The sequence below is a fragment of the Bidens hawaiensis genome, unplaced genomic scaffold (genome assembly GCF_021521415.1).
Source record: "Bidens hawaiensis isolate Kalapana, Puna unplaced genomic scaffold, B.hawaiensis_p1.1 tig00014424_1, whole genome shotgun sequence".
In the NCBI taxonomy this organism is placed as follows: Eukaryota; Viridiplantae; Streptophyta; class Magnoliopsida; order Asterales; family Asteraceae; genus Bidens; species Bidens hawaiensis.
Genome location: NW_027492254.1, coordinates 121,467 through 145,486, shown reverse-complemented (window position 1 = coordinate 145,486; position 24,020 = coordinate 121,467). Strand labels below are relative to the sequence as shown.

Below are 24,020 nucleotides of genomic sequence, written 5' to 3'. Positions count from 1 at the left end.
TTAAATAGCTCACATTGTACAGTGAATGGTTGATTGACTCAACATGGCTTATGGGTGACAATTGATCATCATTAATGCAATTTGTTGGTGCAAGTGAAAAAGTATTCCAAATGATGGATACTCACTCACCAGTTCACTTCCAGAGGCAAGGAATCTTTTTAATTCATCAAAAGCACGTACTGTTTAATATTTTAACTAATTGGCCATGTTGAATCGTGACAGGGTGAAAATTGCCAAATCTGAAGGGTCTTTTTGAGTTTGTTAATGTATCATTTAGCTATACAACAAGGGAGACACTTGTAATGCATTCTTATATATATATATCTAACTGGGACAAGACTGTATAATGCAGACTATTGAAATGCAAAGAAATACTACACATTTCAACAGGTACATGTATTCTAGCTGCCTAATTTGTTTTATAAAACAACTACTTCAATCAAGTATTAAATATTTTTTGATAATTATCGTCTTAGTGGTGGCGGGAAAGCACAATTGCGAATCTTCTACTTCGTCTGTATGAACCAACAAGTGGCCAGATAACCTTTCCTTCCTAATATAATGGCGAATTTTGACGAACCAGTCAGGTTGGGTAACGGGTCAAACAGGACGATGCGTATCGACCCACAATTATTTTGTCTTTTAAAAAAAAAACTTTATTACAAAACAATATTTTGTTAAAATACGATTACACTGATGTAATATAGTTACTTGTACAGATTTTAATTGACCGTTCTTCTCTAAAAGCTTTGGAAATCTAATGGCTTAGAGAAAGAATTAAATATGTTGGACAGGCCAAGATTAAAAAGAAACGGACTTTGGTCTGTTTTTATGACCATATTGTCCCATTGTTGATTACATATATATATATATATATATATATATATAACAAGATCCTAGGTTTTTAGGGTGGATGTGAAATCAAACATATATAACATGTGATATGATAATTTACTTAGTGAAGGACAAGAGTTGCAATCGCCCATCTGATTTTGCGCCACGCATGTAGGTGTAAATTAAACGTGGACGCAATTATAGGACCTAGCGATCACTCTTGTATTGTTAGCTGGCATGGCAGCTTGCTAAATGGCAACAGGTAATAATATATTTATATATCTTTAAGTTACTTAATCTCAGAATGTCAATGATCTTAAACAACACGAGATCTGATCTGAATATACATGACGCCAATTAGGTCTGTTTTATGTTGTTAAAGCCACTGATTTTAAATTTCCGGTTATTTAATAAGTTTTAAGTTTTATAGGGTGGTATTTACAGTACCGGTATCAATACAAGACATTGTTATGCCTAACAAGATGGTATATCTAAGTTATTTTATTTTATATTAAAAATTATATTTAACATATAAGTTTTCATTTACTTTAAATGTTGTAATTTAGGTGGAAGAATACAATGAATTGCATGTGAAATAGTGAAGCCTCACAAGGTGATCATGAAAGTAGAATCAACATGGAATGCAAAAGAACATATGATATATGAAATATCTGTTGAAGATGTTGAGAACGATCTGATGAATTTGGTCTCACTTATTAGAGACTATATGTATTTACCTAGACAATTACATGAATGGCTTTCATTACTTAGGCTGACGGGTGTGGGGCTTCAACGGGGGCGCTAGAGCCCCTCCGCTCGCGCCCCCAGGCGCTAACACCACACCACCGGGGCGCTAACCGGGGCGCTAGCGCGGAAAAACATGCAGGCGCAAGCTGGTTAGCGGGAGAAGAGAGAGAAAAGCATGGGATTTGATGGTTTTTTGACCGTTGGGAGCCGACCAAACCCAAAAAAAAAATATTTTTCCTAAATAATTATACCCCATTAAAGCCCCCCATACTAGGGCCAGGGGCTCCAACACCCCGCTTATCCAGTTTCTTTCTCTGCCACACGTCATAATATTATTGGTTGGAGCCCCCACTGGAGCCCCCATTAGAGCCCCCCACACCCCTCAGCCTTAGTGTTTCTTTTAATGACATTGGTCATTTCTTTTAATTACAAGTTAAATGAGTTGTACTTTCATGTTAATCATATACTATTTTCGTTTAGAAACCAAAGAAAGTTGTTTTTTTTATGATAGTGACATTAGACTACCCGTCCACCGGAAGGGTATAAAACTAGTTACTATTATTATTGAGTAAAAGTTTGTTCAGTTTTTCCTATTTCCTTTTCTGGGTAGGTTTTTTATCATTTCGACTTTGTTATTTTTTTATGATAATGTTTTATAGTTCGGTCTGAATTTTATGAATTTGCGTGCATGCCTCCATGGTTCAATGTGTTTACATCTATTAATAACGGCCACAATGTGTGGGACTGTGGATCCTAATTCAACATGGTTGAGAGTTTTTTGTCTGGTTTACAAACTTACAATTTAAACTTTGTCAGGAATTGTTGGAACTTCATTAAGATTAATTATTATTTTATGATCTTAACAAGTATGCCTAGTAGGCAAAAATTGTGAGTTCAACTTGAGTACATAACATACATACCCATCATTTGTATTGACACTCCCAAACAGGAAAAGGAAACATAGAAAGAAAGAAGTTGGTTTGTTTTCCACAGAAAACAGTGACCATAAAAAGAGTATTGTATTGTATTGTAATGTAAAGCATCTCCCAACTCCCACAAAGCTTCCACCTTTTTATCTTTTTTCTTGTCACAAAGTACAAGTAATTAAACACAAGGTACATCTCCAACCTGTCACTACCCCATCTTTGTCAGTCCATTGCTTCACCCTAAACAGTCCGAAAAAACCAGTCTTAGCTCGTCAAAAAGTTTATATCATCACCAGCAGCAATAAGAGTCTTGTCACACACCTCTCTTTATTATCTTTCTTGGTTTTTGTATGCTTGTATTCCATTTCCATTATTATCATCATTATTATAATATTATTATTGTTATAAGTACAAAGTTTCTACCACAGGACCCACCTGCTGATGATTAACTAGCAAGTAGCAACACAAGCAGCATCAGCAGGACAAACACCATGGATATGGGTGGTTCAAGTTCTTCATCTTCTTTGCTAAAAATTGGTTTGAAGTTTGGTGAAGAAATATACTTTGAAGATGATGGTGGGCCAGTGATCAAGAAGGGTAAGACTGGTGGTGATGTGGTGGTGGTTGGGCCTCAGCCACCAAGGTGTCAGGTGGAAGGGTGTAACTTGGATCTGACTGATGCTAAGACTTACTATTCAAGGCATAAAGTCTGTGGTGTTCATTCAAAGACTGCTAAGGTTATTGTTAATGGGATTGAACAGAGGTTTTGCCAGCAGTGCAGCAGGTCAACTTATTACAAACCCTTTATTATTTTTATTTTTATTTATTTTTTTATGTTTTTGTGTACATGTTCTTGTTGCACTTGTTAGTGTAGACACTAGATAGATCTATAGATATAGTTATGTACTTGTTTGTTGTGTGTGTAAACGTGTTGTCCCACATGAAAGAAGTGTGAAAGTTTGACTGCTTTTTAGTCCTCAAAAGTTGTGGGAGTCTAGTGAGTTCTACATTGGTTTGTGTTTTAAGTTGATCTTGAAGTTTGAACATCATAATATTCATATATTTGTCTGCACTTGTTTTGGTGTTTTAGAGATTTAGAGGGTTGCAAAAGGACTTGATGGGATTGCTTGATTTTTTTTTGGTCTATTTTATGATAAGCTTTAAGGTAAGGTTGAGTGTTAGATATCATGCTAATTTTACCCTTTATAGAATGCACGCAGTTTCTCAAACAAACGTAGGTAAAATCTCACTCATTTGGTAGTGTCTCAGGAATTTTGCGAGATGCACTGCAGCCTTTACATTTGTAGTTTTTCATAAAAATTGAAGGCCACTAGACCAGCCCTAGGACAGGGAATACTCTAAAGTGGTGTAAAACATTTGTTGATCGATAATCTTTTGTTACAGGTTCCATCAACTACCGGAGTTTGATCAAGGGAAAAGGAGTTGCCGTAGACGGTTGGCGGGGCACAATGAGCGTAGAAGGAAGCCAACATCCGGAACTCTGCTGTCGGCTCGCTATGGAAGTCTTCCCGCCTCTATTTTTGGTTAGATATTCATAGCATTAATTTATAATTTTTTTTTCTTGGCTACAAAATTGGTGGGTTGAGTAACTGGCTAAAAATGATTAGATTGAGTGGGGTATTTCTTTTTTTATAAAAAATTTCTTGTAGTGAGTATGATTATGAAAAAAGTTAATAACTAAACTATTGTAATAATGTGTCTAGTTTGTTAGAATAAATCAGTTTAGAAGCTTGAAATGATTTAGTAACATGTTGGGGACTCTCAACTTTTTTGATTTGTTCATATTTAAGTACACTTTTTAAGCTGACCTGTATGGATGAAATCTCATTTGTGTATTTAAGTACACTCTTTGAATTGCTATTAACAGTTGTTTTCTACATTTCTTTGTTTTTCCCTGCATTTACCGTAGAAAAATAGTCTTGTATTTCACTAAAAACAGTGATTATAGGTCTACATTGTTTAACTTGAAGTCAAACATTTTGATGGTTAAAAGTTAAAATCTATGAACTTTTAGCTAATACATCAATATATTACCTTTGTAATGTTTGTCTATATGTAGCTGACTCTTTTTCTCTTCAAAACTTGGAAATTTTAGAATTTCATATCATTTTGATATTGATACAACCTTGAAACCGAAACCGCATGGTTTTGTGGAATAAATTGGCCAAAGATTATGAGAAAAAGGAAACTTTTAGACTTTGTAGATCACAAGTTCTTTGATTGTCTGAAAAAAAAAAAAAAAAAAAAAAAAACTGGAAAGGCTTTTGACTTGTAAAGTTAAAAACTTTTGAAGAAAATTTTGAATGTTTATAACTCCTGCTAATGTTCTGCAGCTTCTGCTATAACTCTAATGCATATAGTTGATAGTTAGTTTTCTTTATTTATAACTTATGAAACTTTTTGATTTCATGTTATATTGAGGTTAAAAGTTCAAAACATTGTTGACTGCATTAACTCCTGGTAATGTTCTGCTATAATTCAAATGCATATAGTTCATAGTTAATTTTTTGTATTTAAAACTTACGAAAGTTTATGATATCATGTTATATTGCGGTTAAAAGTTCAAACATTGTTGGCTTCAAAAGGTCAAACTTTTGGCTTTGACTATGGAGCTGACACTCAAAATTTGGAAAATTCTTGATTTCAGTTTTCATGTCATTTTGAGACTAAGACATACAGTTGACCTCAAAAGTCAAACTGTGGCTAATGACTAACAAAAGCAGTTAAGAAATTTAACTTTTTTGACTTTAGGCTTCCCATATGTACTGTTTGACTAAAAGCCCATTGACCACAAAAGTCAAAACCTCTACTTTTCTTTATTTTGTGACAGAAAACAGAAGCAATTCTGGAGGGTTTCTGATGGACTTTTCATCATGCTCAAGAGAGCGGGTTCACTGGCCTAACCCCCGAGCACCGCCTACGGGCGCCGCTAAGCTGTCGCCACTTCCATGGCAGAGTAACCTGGACAACCCGCCACCTTACATCAACCCAAACGTGCCACCCGGACCTTTTAATGGAGTTCAGGATTCCAGTTGTGCTCTCTCTCTTCTGTCAAATCACTCATCAGCTTCAAGAGACCCAACCTTGACCCTTGAGTATTATCCCGATCATCATGTTGATACTGTTACCAATACTGGTGCACACATGGTTCAACCATCTAGTGGGACCATGGTTCAGGGCCCGGGTCAGGGTCACTTTTTAACGGGCTGGGGCTATGATACTGATGAAGCCCCTTTGAGTTTGGGTCAAATCTCGCAGTCGGGCGGCTACTCGGGTGAGCATGGACCCGGTCAACAGGGTGGGAGGCGGTATGACTCGTCTGTTGACCATATTGACTGGTCACTTTAAAGTTTGATCGTGTATCGGACTAGACCGTTTAAGTGTTGTTTATGTTGTGATGAAGTGGGAATCTTGTATTAAATAAGAAGGAACTTTGCCTGGATTTGAACTTTTGGTTTGTTTTGTTATAAGTTTGATGCTTTGTGTTTTATGCAACTCTAGTTTGAATTCAATTGTGTGACCAATGTTGAGATGTATTCAACAGCTATTGGGTTTAGAAAATATGCTGAAGTTGTTGGGACAGATATTTTTGTGTTTAATGTTTTACCAGGTTATACATTTAAGATTTTTGCACATGGGCCTTAAGATCAAGGGTTAATACTTAATACCTGTTCACATATTCATTTCACAAGTCCAAGCCCATGTAGAATTCACCATTTCCAAAACATGATGATAGCTGTAAGAGTGCGTTTGGTTCGCGAAATGTTTTGGAACTGAAATTTGAACATGTGTCGAAGTTAGAATTTCAATTTCATTTCATTTTTGATATGCTCGGTATTGTCGACCTGTGACATTAAGACCTGAACCGGTCTGCCAACCACCTGCAACATTTTGACTTGCCGACCACCCGCAACGTCTCGGCCAGACTAGGCCGCCAACAACCCGCGAAGTTTCAACCTGACCTGGTGAGGACCCGCAACGTTTCAACCTGAACCGGCCCGCCGACGACCCACAATGTTTCGAACCTGTAACAGGTCACTCGTTGATGATCGTTTCATTCCATTCATGAAAAAACCCAATTAACCTAGGTAGCTAAGGCAAGTCAGGTATCGTATATGAGAAGCATGTGATCAATAGTATACGTTTCGTTTGATTACTAAAACTCAAGGCTGGCTATGAGATAGGGTCAGGTGGTCGACCTATCCCGGCCCAACACCCCAATAGGCTCGAATTTTTTTTTTATTGTTTAAACCCAATTACTCAAGTAATTTAAGGCTCAAATTTTCTTTTCGTCTTCGGCCCAAAAATATTTCACGATTCTCGGAGGCGGCCCTACTTAAATTATTTATATAACAAATAAAAAATCATTTATGAAGTTTGGAATAGTTAAACTTGATTGGATGAAAGTTGTTATTTTAATGTCGATGAAACTTTTACTAAGTGTTAACAAGTATGTAAAATAAGTGATCACATTGAGTTCCTATACTAATATAATAGTCTTTTGTAATACCTTAATCAATAACACCAAAACTCGTATGTTAATTGCAACCCGCATGTAAATTCTTTCACGGATTAACTAACAAGAGTATGCAATAGCCTAAGAGTAACATATTAAACCCTAACATGAATAGGTATTACTCCAGCCTTCAAATAAATGTCAATAATGTCAATTAACCTTCAACCGAATGATTGAACAACAATACAAAACATCAAGTACCATAGACAATTAAATGATTACAAGAAAAATGTCTCAATTTCTAAACATAAATAACAATCTTAACTGCTTACTAACTCTGCACCCGAAGATGATCACAGATGGTTCAACCACTCATTGACATGTGGATTCTTGATTATGATGCTTCGTGCGGACCCTACATTCTCAGCGTTGTGGTGTGCATGGCCGCAAGGGTTGGTTTGTGTAACATTCGTTACTTTTCAAACCCGAAAATCCGACCCGCTTTAAATTTTCTGTTTTATTATAAATATATGTATAAAAACATATTATAATATCCAAGTCCATAATAAAATATACATTCAACATTTCTAATTCCCGATGTGACACCGGACATTTTCAGTTAAATCATGTTGACTGTGTCAGTAAACCCAGTTAGTTCTGTTGACTATGTTAATGAACTCCCATGCATATAGTGTCATGTATGCATACATTGAGTCAGTGGTGTCGTTGGTGACCTAAGTGAGAGTAACTAGTTATTGATAACTAGAATAATAAACTTGTCACACATGTTATAATATATGATAGGTTATAATAAATTTGTCACACATGATATGTTACATGTATTATATATGGTGGGTGAAATTATATTACATGCTACATGATTAGTTGTTGTATACTAGGGATGAGATCGGGACCGTACCCGTACCTATACCTGTACCTGTACCCGAAAGTACCCGTACCTAAAATCAGTAAACCTTGGTACCCGTACCTATACCCGAATTATATGGTACGGCTACAGGTATAGGTACGGGTATGGGTACAGGTACTTTGGGTATGGTACTCGCTTTGGTACCTCTTTGTTCTTTTTTTTAAATCTTCACTAAACTAGGTAACGGTACGATACCGACAATCAATTATCTATAATACCAAAACCGTAATACCACAACCAAAACATAATACCAAAACTAAAATAAAACAAATCAGCCATAATATAAAATTCATTTCCTTTTCCTTTTTTTAGTTTATTGTTTCCTCAATTTCTATATAAAAACAAGAGAGAAAGTTAATACATGATTATATACACGATTACACATACATGGAATAAAATATACGAATACACAATAAATATATGAATATACACTTATAAATTGAGAATGAACTTATTCAACTAATATACATTATGTTTTGAAAATCCTGTTTGAAAGTTAAGTCATAAGTGTTGGAAACATAATAAAAACCCTACATATTCTAAGCGGGTACCAATACCCATAATATCCGTACTTGTTCATGTACCTGTACCCAAAAGTACTCGTACATGTAATAAGTAAATTTGCGTACCCATACCCGTACCCAATAGACACGTACAGGTATAGGTATGGGTACAAGTACGGGTACTGAACAGGTACAGGTACATGTATTTAGGAAAAAAGCTCATCCCTATTGTATACTTATATGTTGTAGGAGAAGTGAATAATTAAAATAACATAACCTGTAATATATTACATGACAAGTAACAAAAAGACTAGTACACAACATATTGTTACTAGAAAATGTTTATAATAGAATGTAACATGTCACATGTAATAAAAACTAACATGACCTAAAGTTTAATAAAATTAATTATGTTTTAATGATTGTGTTAATGATGAGTAAATAACAATTAAGGTTATAACTTTTCTTTTTCTTTCTTTTGGCCGCCCATATCACATCACACACACATACATTTTATTTTTCTAAAATACTCTCAAAATATCATAATCAAGTTGGGTGATTCTTGGAACAAATAGTGATAAAGCATTGATCAAGCAAGTAAGTAAGCATGGTTAATATATATTTTGTTTATGTTTCTTTGATTTGGGATTGTGGGATTGAGTATCCAAACACATGTAATCATAAGAAATAAAAAGATGATCAAGTTGATGGTTTTAAAAGAAATTGTGTGTCTTGTCATAAAAGAAAATACGGAAACCTTTTGTACACAAATATTATTTTATAAGTCAGTAAAATAATGAAATACATGAGATTTGGTTATAAAAAAAATGGTTCCTTGATGATTAAAGATCATAAGGATATAAGAATCATGATTTTTGTGACTTTTGGTTTGAATCTTCTTGTTGACAGATTCTGTGTTTTAGATTGTAGATTGTGTAACTTGATGATACGTTGGTTTTCTGATTTATTTGTGATACTATGATTAAGTACTTTGAATCTAGTTTTCAAAAAGTGAACAATCATAATTTTTGGACTTTGTTTGACTAGTTTTTATTAATTTACAAAATCGGGTTGCAATCCTGATTGAAAGAAAAATTTTCTGAGCTGTGTTGTACATTGTATAACTTGAGATTGAAAATAGATATGGGTGTTATTCCACTTGTGGAATGTTATAAATTTAATTAGGAATCCAATCAAATTGGTCTTGCATCAATTGGACATATATGGAATATTTAGCAAATATTTACATTCTGTTGTGCTGATAAGGTAGCTGAAAATAGGTTTCTGTAGTGTATGAATTTTCATGATGTTTGTGAGTGTTGAAATATTACAAGAAAATTTTATGTTGTTCCTAATACTTGAAAGTATCTGTGAGAATTTTTTGGTAAATTATTTTCATGTTTTGACTGGTTAGGAAAATAGGTTTTGGTGACTTAAAACCTGCCCAAATTTATCCAGCATGTTGTTTGGTAAAAATAGTTATAGTTTGTACAAAGATTGTTATGTTATATCGGAATTTGACTTTATTGGTCAACTTGAAATTATTTGACTAAATGCTTGGTGGAGAAATGAAATTGGTAAAAGTGTGACTTAGTCATAGGGTTGCATGAAAAATGATTAACTGTAAATTACATGATCGATTGTTAGGACAGTTGCGACTATGAATATCTTATGATTATTTTAAGTCTAGATAATTGGTCAAAAGCCACCAACGGGTCGTCGGTCAACATCTAGGGTCAAGGGTCAATATTTTGGTCAACGGTCAATATTTTAGTCAACAACATGGACCTTTTGGTCAAAAGTCAACGAAAGTCAAACTTTGGTCAAACTTTTAATAATCCGTGGGATTGTTTGGATACTAAGGATTCTAGGAATTGCTTAGAAAATACTTATAGTGCTTGTATGAATATCTACATTTTATAAGTCGTCAGTTAATATTAATTTTTATGCTTTTAATTCTAGTTCGTGACGTTCAATTGCTTCGATTTCATTTACGTACTTTCTGTTTTATTTCAAGTTTGTATTCAACATCAAGGTGAGTTTTCTCACACCCCCTTTTTACCCTTTTTAACTATTTTGGGGGTAGCATATATATCCTATCAACAATTCAATTTCGTTTATTCATTATTTACAAACTACAATTCGCTACATGGACTTGTGTGTTTACTTGTTACTGCTCAAAATTACTTGCACATGGATTACTTCAATATAGTATGATCATACGCCCCCCTTTGCGCTCAATACATTTGTTGTTATGAGTGGAAAATGGCCTCATTATCCGAGTATGTTGGTGCACAATCCCAACTGGAAAAGACCTTACTTGCGCTTATCTGAGTACGCTGGTGCACAATCCCAGTTGGAAAGGACCTTACTTGCTCATTTACTCTTGTTCATGGAATTATATGATTTTTATGTACGTATATCAAAACTTGTGTGAACTCACAAACTATTCATTTAGTTAACTTTATTTTATATATATGTTACATGTATAATTATTAGAGTATGAAACGGAGAAAACACTAGAACTTAGGTTATATTAATAAATGGACAAATTGTTAATTGTTCTTGTATTTTCTTGTATTTCTTGTTACAAACTTGTGTACTTGATGTTTAAATTAATTAATGATAATATTGTCACTTAATAGTGTCACATGTGTTTTGGACGATCTGTACGTCACACTCGGGCGTATTCCGCTTTAGCCAGGGTGTCACAGTTTGGGTCAGTTTTGAGCTCCCCCTTCCTTTATTTAAATGTGATTACCGTCGATAATTATCCACTTTTTTTAATGATGTCTACCCTCCACTCGACCTCCCTTATGCTACCCTAAACAGCTTGTGAGAGTCAGTATGATCTTCGTACAAGTTGCCCTCTAACCAAACGAATTCTTATCAACCCTGCCTCTATGTTCACTGTCGTTTCTTAGGTTTCTCTTGTTTGTCTCATTCTCTCTGACCCTGTATACTCGAAAGAATTCCTCTTGATCATCAAACCTCTCCCATCTCTTCCACTTTCTCCGTAACTCTTTTTTTTTCCCGCAACTCCATTTTCTAACATTTCCGCATCTCCCCAACCACACTATTAATAACCAAAATTGTAATCATCGTTGCCTTACCGCTTCTAAACCTACGTCAAGCTTTTGGTTTTGTCTATTAATTGTAATTCAAGCATGTAAGGCCCCCACCCAATTGTAACTCTCAACTCTGTAACGGGCATCAAAACTGTAATACACCCATGCATTCATTGCTTTTGGACTTATCACGTTACTACTTCCTTTTTACATACATCTAGACGTCTGAAGGAGGACGAGGCGACCACTTTTAAGGGTTTACCTAGTTGATGTCAGGAAAAAAGGGTTTGTTCGATTTACACGATTTGTTTGACATTCCAATTCCAAATCAATGGATTGTTAAACGATCAAACCACAACCTTAAAAAATCTTAAACAACATAAACCTACTGATTCTTTTATGTTTAAATAGTTGATTGGATACAACGGTTTACCAAGTATTCTAATTTTGTATTATTCTTCATTCGCTAAAATATGATAGATAATTATGGTGAGAGTAAATTTCAAAATCTAAGTATAGGAGTATAAGTATTTGACACGATGCAAACCCTAACACGAAATTCGTAGCTTCGGGTTTGGTATAAATGTGTTTGGGTCAGTTTTAGGTCGAACCCACGAACCCATTTAGTTGAAGGTCGTGGTTGATGTGCTTATGTGTTGATCCGTTTAACCCATTAGTATTTTCTTTTAATATCTCTAAAATTATGTGCCAAAATAATTTGGCAAATGAGTTATAATTTCATTTACAATTCTTTAATTTCTCATCTTATTTGTTAGGGCTGGCAATTGGGTACCTGTTAAAGACACGATAAGACCTGTTAAACAAAAAAGTGCGGTATGTGATTTTTTTATTTTCTTAAATAATTGAAATTAGTAGGCTAGATTCCCTCATTATCCCTTATTGGTACACAAAACTTAAAACTGTCTTATAGTCATGACATATAAAGTAGTTAAAAGAGTCGTATTCACGTTTGGTATTTGTTTTACGCGCGTCGCCTCTTACCTGTTAAACCTGTTAAGACACGAATTGCCAGCCCTATTATTTATCCTAGATATCCATGGGTTATAATTTCTCTTTTAATTCTCTAATCTCTCATCTCATTTATCATAATTATCCACGGGTAATTGGTCAAAACACTTTTTGCAAATGTCGTATATAAAAAAATCAAATTTGTAAATTTGAGATTTTAGACTTATTATTGTTTATACTATATATTTTATCTTCTTTTTACATATAATTATGTTAATTTCTTTTAGATAATGGATCTTTTTATTTTTATTATTTGACAAATCCCGTGTAATACACGAGTTCAAAAGCTAGTAAATTATATTTGAAAACAATTTCGTATAGACATGTGGTGTTCGGGTTAACCCATAAATATAGGATCCCATTCCGACTTACGCGCCGGACGCTGTTTTTTTTGTTCCGGGTCGTAACCAGATTCGTACCAAACTACCAAATTTTCGTGTTGGTGTCGGGTTGGATCTGCTAACCCGTGAACACGACCCGGTTGACACCCTAAAATATAACTTAACCAACCAGAAATCCTGAAGTAACGACAGTCGTCTTCTGTCTCTTCACCGCTGATCCGTCAGTGCACCTCCGCCTCTGTCAGTAACTCCGGTGAGCAATCGATCCTCTGATTTAGACAAGGCCATGTTTTTTGTGTTTACTTGTTGTCCCACATTGGAGAATTGTGAAAGTTTGACTGCTTTTTAGTCATCAAAAGTTGTGGGAGTCTGGTGAGTTCTGCATTGGTTTGTGACTTTGTGTTTTAAGTTGATCTTGAAGTTTGAACATCATATATATTTATATATTTGTCTGCACTTGTTTTGGTGTTTTAGAGATTTAGAGGGTTGTAAAAGGACTTGATGGGATTGCTTGATTTGTTTTTGGTCTATTTTAGGATAAGTTTTAAGGTAAGGTTGAGTGTTAGATATCATGCTAGTTTTACCCTTTATAGAATGCACACGTTTTCTCAAACAAACGTACCTGGTAAAATCTCACTCATTTGGTAGTGTCTCGGGAATTTTGAGAGATGCAATGCAGCCTTTATTTTTGTAATTTTTCGTAAAAAATGAAGGCCACTAGACCAGCCCTAGGACAGGGAATACTCTAAAGTGGTGTATGACATTTGTTGATCGATAATCTTTTGTTACAGGTTCCATCAACTACCGGAGTTTGATCAAGGGAAAAGGAGTTGCCGTAGACGGTTGGCGGGGCACAATGAGCGTAGAAGGAAGCCAACATCCGGAACTCTGCTGTCGGCTCGCTATGGAAGTCTTCCCGCCTCTATTTTTGGTTAGATATTCATATCATTAATTTATAATTTTTTTTTCTTGGCTACAAAATGTGTGGATTGATTAAAAGGTAAAAATGGTTAGATTAAGTTGGGTATTTCTTTTTTTATATAAAATTTCTTGTAGTGAATATGATTATGATAAGTTATTAACTAAACTATTGTAATAATATGTGTCTAGTTTGTTTGAATAAATCAGTTCAGAAGCGTGAGATGATTTAGTAACATGTTGGGGGACTCTCAACTTTTTTGACTTGTTCATATTTAAGTACACTTTTTAAGTTGACCCGTATGGATGAAATCTCATTTGTTTATTTAAGTGCACTCTTTAAATTGCTATTAACAGTTGTTTTCTACATTTCTTTGTTTTTCCTGCATTTACCGTAGAAAAATAGTCTTGTATTTCACTAAAAACAGTGATTATAGGTCTACATTGTTTAACTTGAAGTCAAACTTTTTGACGGTTAAAAGTTGAAATCTATGAACTTTTAGCTAATACATCAGTATATTCCCTTTGTAATGTTTGTCTATATGTAGCTGACTCTTTTTCTCTTCAAAACTTGGAAATTTTGGAGTTTCATATCATTTTGATATTGATACAACCTTGAAACCGAAACCGCACGGTTTTGTGGAATAAATTGGCCAAAGATTATGAGAAAAAGGAAACTTTTAGACTTTGGAGATCGCAAGTTCTTCGATTGTCTGAAAATGAATGAAAGTAAGTAAAAAAAAAAAAACTGGAAAGGCTTTTGACTTTTAAAGTTAACTTTTGAAGAAAATTTTGAATGTTTGACATAACTCTAATGCATATAGTTGATAGTTAGTTTTCTTTATTTATAGCTTACGAAACTTTTTGATTCCATGTTATAGTTGATAGTATGCTTTTGTGGCTTCGAGAGCACAGTCGTGGTGTTTGCAAGACCATATTCTTCGGGGTTGTGATATTTATGGGTTGGACTCTGATTATGGGTGTGCGATGGATCGTTTACGTACTTCACTTCCAGATTTTGATCTTAGCGGGTTCTTTAATAAGGACACCGCCCCCCCTAAAGCCCAACATGTTGTGGCGAGTGCCTTATTTAGTGGAATCGTCAAGAGTTTAGAAGTGAAGTTTGATCTATCCCCTCGCCAAAAGGCGGTGTTTGAATGCCTTCGGGCTCCTCGGGCTCAGGATTTTCTAACGGCCATCCCCATTGAAGGATTAGGCCAACGTATGTCGGGTTTGGAGTATCGGGCTATCCTTAAGTACCGGTTAATGATCCCTATGTTCCTGACGGATGAACCTTGCCCAATTTGTCGCAAGGTCTGTTTGGATTCTTTTGGTGACCATGCGGTGCATTGCAAAGAATTGCCTGGCTTTAAATACAGACATGATCTGGTTAGGGATGTTCTGTGTGATGTTCTTAAACGGGCAGGGATTTCTGCTAAAAATGAGGCCTCTGTTAACTTTCTCACGGATCCTCTTGAAGGGAGGTCTACTTTACGACCAGCTGATATTCTTGTGTTCGGGTGGGCAGGGGGGAAACACGCCTGTGTGGATCTTACAGGAGTGTCTCCTCTTGTTGGGCTCAGGGACCGTGGGTTTGTTGTGGGTCAGGCTGCGTTGAAGGCTGAATCGGGCAAAGTTGTTAAACACGAGAAAGCTTGTTTAGATAATCAACATGTCTTTCTACCATTTGCCTTTGATACATTTGGTTTTCTGGCTCCAGAGGCTGTGAAATTTTTGAGCAGGGTTCAGCGCGTCGTACACGGAACCTCTTCAGCTTCTAGGTCCCAAAGCTTCGTTTTTAGCAGGATTGGCTTTGCTATTCAAAAGGGGGTTGCGGCGCAGCTTGTTGCCCGTTTGCCTGCCACTTTATTGTAATCGTTTTATAGTAAATTATATAAAACTTCGTTATGATTGGATTAAAAAATGTTATATTGAGGTTAACAGTTCAAAACATTGTTGACTACATTAACTCCTGGTAATGTTCTGCCATAATTCTAATGCATATAGTTCATAGTTAATTTTTTTATTTAAAGCTTACGAAAGTTTATGATATTATGTTATATTGGGGTTAAAAGTTCAAGCATTGTTGACTACAAAAGGTCAAACTATATGGTTTTGACTATGAAGCTGTCACTAAAAATTTGGAAAATTCTTGATATCAATTTTCATGTCATTTTGAGACTAAGATATACGGTTGACCTCAAAAGTCAAACTGTGGCTAATGACTAACAAAAGCAGTTAAGAAATTTAATTTTTTTACTTTAGGCTTCCCATATGTACTGTTTGACTAGAAGCCCGTTGACCACAAAAGTCAAACCTCTAATTTTCTTTATTTTGTGACAGAAAACAGAAGCAATTCTGGAGGGTTTCTGATGGACTTTTCATCATGCTCAAGAGAGCGGGTTCACTGGCCTAACCCCCGAGCACCGCCTACGGGCGCCGCTAAGCTGTCGCCACTTCCATGGCAGAGTAACCTGGACAACCCGCCACCTTACATCAACCCAAACGTGCCACCTGGACCTTTTAATGGAGTTCAAGATTCCAGTTGTGCTCTCTCTCTTCTGTCAAATCACTCATCAGCTTCAAGAGACCCAACCTTGACCCTTGAGTATTATCCCGATCATCATGTTGGTACTGATACTGTTACTAATACTGGTGCACACATGGTTCAACCATCTAGTGGGACCATGGTTCAGGGCCCGGGTCAGGGTCAGTTTTTAACAGGCTGGGGCTATGATACTGATGAAGCCCATTTGGGTTTGGGTCAAATCTCGCAGTCGGGCGGCTACTCGGGTGAGCATGGACCCGGTCAACAGGGTGGGAGGTGGTATGACTCGTCTGTTGACCATATTGACTGGTCACTTTAAAGTTTGATCGTGTATCGGACTAGACCGTTTAAGTGTTGTTTATGTTGTGATGAAGTGGGAATCTTGTATTAAATAAGAAGGAACTTTGCCTGGATTTGAACTTTTGGTTTGTTTTGTTATAAGTTTGATGCTTTGTGTTTTATGCAACTCTAGTTTGAATTCAATTGTGTGACCAATGTTGAGATGTATTCAACAGCTATTGGGTTTAGAAAATATGCTGAAGTTGTTGGGACAAATATTTTTGTGTTTAATGTTTTACCAGGTTATACATTTAAGATTTTTGCACATGGGCCTTAAGATCAAGGGTTAATACTTAATACATGTTCACATATTCATTTCACAAGTCCAAGCCCATGTAGAGCTCACCATTTCCAAAACATGATGATAATAGTAAGTGCGTTTGATTCGCGGAATGTTTTCGAATTGAAATTTGAACATTCTAATAGGAATGGGAATATGTTGAAATTGGAATTTCAATTTCATTCTTGATATGTCTGGTACCGTCAACCTGTGACATTAAGACTTGGACTTGTCTGCCAACCACCCGCAACGTTTTGACTCGCCCACGACCCGCTACGTCTCGGCCCGAACAGGCCGGCAACAAACCGGGAAGTTTCAACCTGAACTGGCGAGGACCCGCAACGTTTCAACCCGAACCGGCCCGCCGACGACCCACAATGTTTCGACCCGGTAACATGTCGGTCATTGATGTTCGTTTCATTCTACTCATGCAAAAACCAAATTAACCTAGGTAGCTAGGGCAAGTCAGGTATCGTATATGAGGAGCATGTGGTTAATATTATATGTTTCGTTTGATTACTTAAACTCAAGGTTGGCTATGAGGTAGGGTTAGGTGGTCGACCTATCCCGGCCCGACACCCCGATAGGCTTGAATTTTTTGTTAATGTTTAAACCCAGTTACTCAAGTAATTTAAGGCCCAAATTTTCTTTTCGCCTTCGTCCCAAAAAAAATTTCACGATTCTCGAAGACGACCATGCTTAATCTATTTATATAACAAATAAAAAACATTTATAAAGTTTGCAATAGTTAAACTTACTTGGATGAAAGTTGTTATTTTAATGTCGATAAAACTTTTATTAAGTGTTAACAAGTATATAAAATAAGTGATCACATTGAGTTCCTATAATAATAACCTTCTGTAATACCTTAATCAAGAACACCAAAACTCGTATGTTAATTGCAACTAGCATATAAATTCCTTCACAAATTAACTAACAAGAGTATGCAATATAGCCTAAGAGTAACATATTAAACCCTAACATGAACTAGTATTACTCTAGCCTTCAAACAAATGTCAATGATGTCAATTAACCTTCAACGAAATGATTGAACAACAATACAAAACATCAAGTACACGTAGACAATTAAATGATTACAAGAAAAGTGTCTCAATTGCTAAACATAAATAACAATCTTCCTGCTTACTAACTCTACACCCAGAGATGATCACAGGTGGTTCAGCCACTCATTGACATGTGGATTCTTGATTATGTTGCTTCGTGCGGACCCTACATTCTCGGCGTTGTGGTGTGCATGGCCGCAAGGGTTGGTTTGGGTCAGTTTTTAGCTCCCCCTTCCTTTCTTTATATGTGATTACCGTCGATAATCATCCACTTTTTTTAATGATGTCTACTCTCCACTCGACCTCCCTTATCCTACCCTAAACAGCTTGTGAGAGTCAGTATGATCTTCGTACAAGTTGCCCTCTAACCAAACGAATTCTTATCAACCCTGCCTCTATGTTCACTGTCGTTTCTTAGGTTTCTCTTGTTTGTCTCATTCTCTCTGACCCTGTATACTCGAAAGAATTCCTCTTGATCATCAAACCTCTCCCATCTCTTCCACTTTCTCCGTAACTCTTTTTTTTTTCCCGCAACTCCATTTTCTAACATTCCCGCATCTCCCCAACCACACTATTAATAACCAAAATTGTAATCATCGTTGCCTTACCGCTTCTAAACCTACGTCAAGCTTTTGGTTTTGTCTATTAATTGTAATTCAAGCATGTAAGGCCCCCACCCAATTGTAACTCTCAACTCTGTAACGGGCATCAAAACTGTAATACACCCATGCATTCATTGCTTTTGGACTTATCACGTTACTACTTCCTTTTTACATACATCTAGACGTCTGAAGGAGGACGAGGCGACTACTTTTAAGGGTTTACCTAGTTGATGTCAGGAAAAAAGGGTTTGTTCGATTTACACGATTTGTTTGACATTCCAATTCCAAATCAATGGATTGTTAAACGATCAAACCACAACCTTAAAAAATCTTAAACAACATAAACCTACTGATTCTTTTATGTTTAAATAGTTGATTGGATACAACGGTTTACCAAGTATTCTAATTTTGTATTATTCTTCATTCGCTAAAATATGATAGATAATTATGGTGAGAGTAAATTTCATAATCTAAGTATAGGAGTATAAGTATTTGACACGATGCAAACCCTAACACGAAATTCGTAGCTTTGGGTTTTGGTATAGCTGTGTTTGGGTCAGCTTTAGGTCGAACCCACGAACCCGTTTAGTTGAAGGTCGTGGTTGATGTGCTTGTGGGTTGATCCGTTTAACCCATTAATATTTTATTTTTACATCTTTAAAATGTGTCTCGTGTAATGAATAGAATTAGTTGGGTATTTTATGTCAAAAATTAAAACTAAGATAGAACTGACATAAATTTTATCGTAAAACTGCAATTACTTTATATAAATTTGTAATATGATATAAAAATGTAACATTAAAATATTACTTTATGGATATAAATTAAAAATAATAATAAATTATATTTGAAAACAATTTCGTATAGATATGTGGTGTTCGGGTTAACCCAAAAGTATAGTATCCCATTCTGACTTACGCGCCGGACACTGTTTTTTTATTCCGGGTCGTACTTGGATTCGTACCAAACTACCAACTTTTCGGGTTGGTGTCGGGTTGGATCTGCTAACCCGTGAACACGACCCGGTTAACACCCTAAAATGTAACCTAAGCAACCAGAAATCCTGAAGTAAAGACAGTCGTCTTCTGTCTCTTCAGCGCTGATCCGTTGTTCACCTCCGCCTCTGTCAGTAACTCCGGTGAGCAATCGATCCTCTGATTTAGATTCTAGGGTTTGCCTTACTAAATTAAATTGACTGTAACCTATAACTGAGCTTCCTATTGTTTCTTTGATCTTAATTTCGTATATGAATCCAGCAATTGGGTGCTTTTCTTTTTATAACCTCCAGATTTATTTCAATCAATTCAAATACGAAATTGATCAAGCAAAAACCTTGTGATTTTCATATTGTGTATTATTATTATTATTATTATTATTATTATTATTATTATTATTATTATTATTATTATTATTATTATTATTATTATTATTATTATTATTATTATAGCATCTAGCTAGTTGATACACAGATAACAGATTAGTTATAGTCATAGATACAGATGGTTATTTCTGTTGTTATGCTGTTACACTGATTAGTTATAGATATAGTTAGTTGTAGACTGTATTGTTTTTGTTTCCAGGGTCCTATATATACAGCTATAAATATGGATACAGATTAGTTTATAGATACTAGTTGTAAACTGTGCTGTTTTAATTTCCAGGATCCTATGTATATAGTTATTGTGTTACCGATAATGTTAGGCTATCTGGCTACAATATGTGAACTATATTTGATACAAATGTAAAGCTTTTTCTTTGAAATCTATAATGGTTTTTATATGTTGAACTTATTGAATATTTGAATGAATTTGTCCAGTTAGCAGAGACGTATGGATACTACAGATCGAAGATACTTGGAGGAAGAAGATTCCTCGTTGACAAAGACTATGAAGGGTGCTGCAACTGGTCTGGCTGCTGGAACCATTTGGGGAACCGTAGTTGCTACTTGGCTTGATGTGCCTCGTGTTGAAAGAAATGTTGCTTTGCCTGGTTTGATTAGGACATTGAAGATGATGGGTAACCATGGGTTGACTTTTGCTGCCATTGGTGGGGTTTATATTGGTGTGGAGCAGTTGACTCAGAATTATAGACAGAAGAGGGATTTTGTTAATGGCGCAGTTGGTGGGTTCGTTACTGGTGCTGCCATTCTTGGTTTCAAAGGTAACCATCTTTTTGTTCACCTAAGTATCTAATCTTTGTGTAATGTAGATAATTTAGCTGTTATTGTTTGATGATGTTCATACTTGTTGTGTATACTTATGGAGAATCTATTGTCTGCAGTAGTTTATTTGATGTTTTTTGTAGAAATAAATGTTGGGAAGTTAGTATCTTTGATAGATAATTTAAGTGTTACTTATGTTTTATGCTTATTTTAGGACAATATAAGCCCAGGTGAAGAATGGTTATTTCACAAATAAGGGTTTTTATATAAGCTAATAAACGTAAAATTCATTGTTTGAAGATGTTTATTTGTTTACAATTGATATAATTTCATTACAATAAGCGATTTGCTTGCAAGTTGCAATATGTTAAGTTTACCAGACTAGCTCATTTTCAATAGTATATTATTAGAGAACCATGGTCTCATTTAGCTGAGAAAATCACGAAAGTAGCCATTTATGTGATTGTGCTATACCTATAAAGCCATGCCAGAAATAGGTAAACTCATTTAGCCATGAGATGCAACTCTCAGACCTCTATCTACTTCTACATACAAATGTGTATGTTATGTACATACAAAACCATGAAACTAATTTGTTTGTTTGTACATACAAAAACTATGAAACTAATTTGTTTGTACATACAAAAACCATGAAACAAATATGAAACTAATTTGTTTCATGAGTTACATATGGGTACCTATTATAAATAAACAAAATTTGTTCATATTTGTCTTTTTGAATCTCGGGAAATATGAACAAACATTGCATTTGAACCATTTTCTTATATTTTAAAGGTTATAAAAATTGAAAAAATTAATTATTTACTATGTTCTATGTGCTCTCGCAATATATAGTGAAAACACAGATTCCCCCCCCCCCCCCACTAGTATCATTACAGAACTGTTAAATTATTTAAGAACTTGAAGGAACCCTTGAAAACTAACGTTTTTTATAAAAATTTTTGTATGTTAATGTTATTTGAGAGTAGTTTTATCACTTTGTATATCTATATTTACGATTACAATTTTGAAAATTAGTTGTTATACATATCTATGTTTTGTTTTTCACCTATGTAAATTTGTTAGTACATAAAGTTTACATATATGTAAACTTGTGATTAATATATGTAATAAATTTTTTTTATATAAAATATGATAAAACTACTCTTAAATAATGTTTATATATAAAAAAAATTAAAAAATTGTTTGGTTGTTAAGGGTTCCTAAGAGTTCCTAACTTTTTTAGAGTTCTTAAATGATACCAACCCTATATATTATCCTTTAAGAACTATAAAAAAGTTAAGAACAATTAGGAACTCTAAACAACCAAACTTTTTTTTAATTTTTTTATATTAACATTATTTAAGAATAGTCTTATCATATTTTACATAAAACTTGTTGATTACATATATTAATCACAAGTTTACATATGTGTAAAACAAAACATAGATATGTATAAAAACTAATTTTCAAAATTGTAATCGTAAATATAGATTTAAAAAATGATAACGCTACACTTAAATCACATAACATACAAAATTTTTTTAAAAAAACGTTAGTTTTCAAGGGTTCCTTCAAGTTCTTAAATTATTTAACAGTTCTGTAATGATACTCATCCTATATATATATATATATATATATATTGTGTGTGCGTGTTAATAATGACATGGCAAGTTGTTTTGTAGGCAAGAGCATTTCAACAGCACTTTCTGCTGGAGCTGCACTTGCGGCTACCTCTGCGGCCATTGATGTTGGCGGACAGACCACGAGAGTTGATACGGGTAAGGAATATTATCCGTATACCACCAAGAAACGAGCTGATGCCGCCAATTGAGTGTCTGTTTCTGCTGATGTTATCAAGACTGATTAATATTTTGAAAATTTGTTGTATGTTCTGTTTTGGAGATGTAAACATGCCCTCCTTTGGTCTAGTGTTGAATTAATCAAGGTTGATGAAGAATGGTTTTCTGAAATAAAGTTACAGTTTTTTCCTTGACTTGTTACAGATTGATCACATATGCTAATGAGTTTTCTGTTCGACTCATGATTCTATTAAATAGATCGTGATATGATACCGTTATTATGTTTTGTGGTTTTTAAAACATGGATCGACCAATACAACGATCTAACTAAGAAATGGGCTATACAGGGATCGGTTAATGGATTTGTTTTTATCTAACACTATGTTCGTTAGTTTAATAATCGAAAGCAAAGAAGTGAAAGTGAATTAGGAAGAGAAGAGAAAATGACGAAAATGGAATAGTATAATTTAAGTTTGTATTCTAGAGTTCAAAGAGGTTAAAAGAAATTAAAAGTTATTTTTTTTCTCCACTTTCTTTCACTAAAGAAACTCTAGAACACAAATGCTTTCGAGTAGTCTTTTGGTTCCTTTTACTTATCTCCTTAAACACACATGGGAACACTAAGTAAAGCAATGTAAATATCTTATTAGTTCTAAACTCCTACTTAGGTTCAAGTTTCAACTATTCTTACCATCAAATCATCAAATAGGGACCAAATTTTACCGATGCTTACAATTTACACGATTTAATTTAATAAATATATATAAGTTTGATACAAAATTAAAATTTAATTTGTAAACAACTGTGAAAATGGTATAAAGTGGCAGAGCTTAAACTTGGCTCGTTTTAAACTTTATCTAAATCCCAAGCCCGGCTTGTAAGAATAATTAGTCATACCCTTGTTTATAAATTTTAGTTATAGTTTTATACATACACATTATTTTGTGTATATTTATAATTAATGATTTTATATAAATAAAATATTATGCATTATTTAATTATTACTATCTTAAACAAAGTTTATTACGTTTAAACAGGTAATACGTTTGCGACTTCAGCCATACTTTGGATATGAAGCACGACTCAGAAATGTTTTTTAAACGAGCTTCGTTTTAAGCTCAAGCTCATTTAAGTTTGATTGGATTTGAGCTTTTAGTGAGCAAATCCCGAATAATACACATATAGCTCGGCTGGTTTACACTTATCAACGGGAGAGACCCGTTTCAACCCATTAGTGACAGGTAATTATGGGTTCCGTGATTCCCGATAAACATTCTGCATATTGGTAAACCATTTTCTATGTACAATTTAATGGGGGAAAAAAGGAACTTCAGAAAACCCAATCCAATCCAATCCCATTCATCTTCCAGAGTTCCACGTGTCAAAATTCAATTGAATCTCTTAAATTTCTGCGGCCCACCCATGACTTAACTTGAAGCTTAATCACTATCTT

The 24,020-nt window shown here is 34.8% G+C and overlaps 3 protein-coding genes across 3 annotated transcripts; all 3 read left to right on the top strand.

The window, feature by feature from the left end:
- The first annotated feature begins 2,930 nt into the window (after positions 1-2,930).
- LOC143546698 (squamosa promoter-binding-like protein 9) lies at positions 2,931-6,079 on the top strand. The gene is made up of 3 exons (XM_077038309.1): positions 2,931-3,291; positions 3,912-4,051; positions 5,359-6,079. The coding sequence occupies exons 1-3, from the start codon at positions 2,999-3,001 to the stop codon at positions 5,874-5,876; spliced, it is 951 nt and encodes a 316-aa protein (XP_076894424.1). The 5' UTR covers positions 2,931-2,998; the 3' UTR covers positions 5,877-6,079.
- Positions 6,080-13,633: 7,554 nt separating this feature from the next.
- LOC143546697 (squamosa promoter-binding-like protein 14) lies at positions 13,634-16,835 on the top strand (the record flags this gene model as incomplete). Its single annotated transcript, XM_077038308.1, has 2 exons — positions 13,634-13,784; positions 16,115-16,835. Coding segments are annotated over 2 exons (675 nt in total), but the record flags the coding sequence as incomplete, so codon positions are not given.
- Positions 16,836-20,391: 3,556 nt separating this feature from the next.
- LOC143546696 (outer envelope pore protein 16-3, chloroplastic/mitochondrial-like) lies at positions 20,392-22,757 on the top strand. Its single transcript, XM_077038307.1, has 2 exons — positions 20,392-20,764; positions 22,451-22,757. The coding sequence occupies exons 1-2, from the start codon at positions 20,434-20,436 to the stop codon at positions 22,597-22,599; spliced, it is 480 nt and encodes a 159-aa protein (XP_076894422.1). The 5' UTR covers positions 20,392-20,433; the 3' UTR covers positions 22,600-22,757.
- Positions 22,758-24,020: the final 1,263 nt, after the last annotated feature.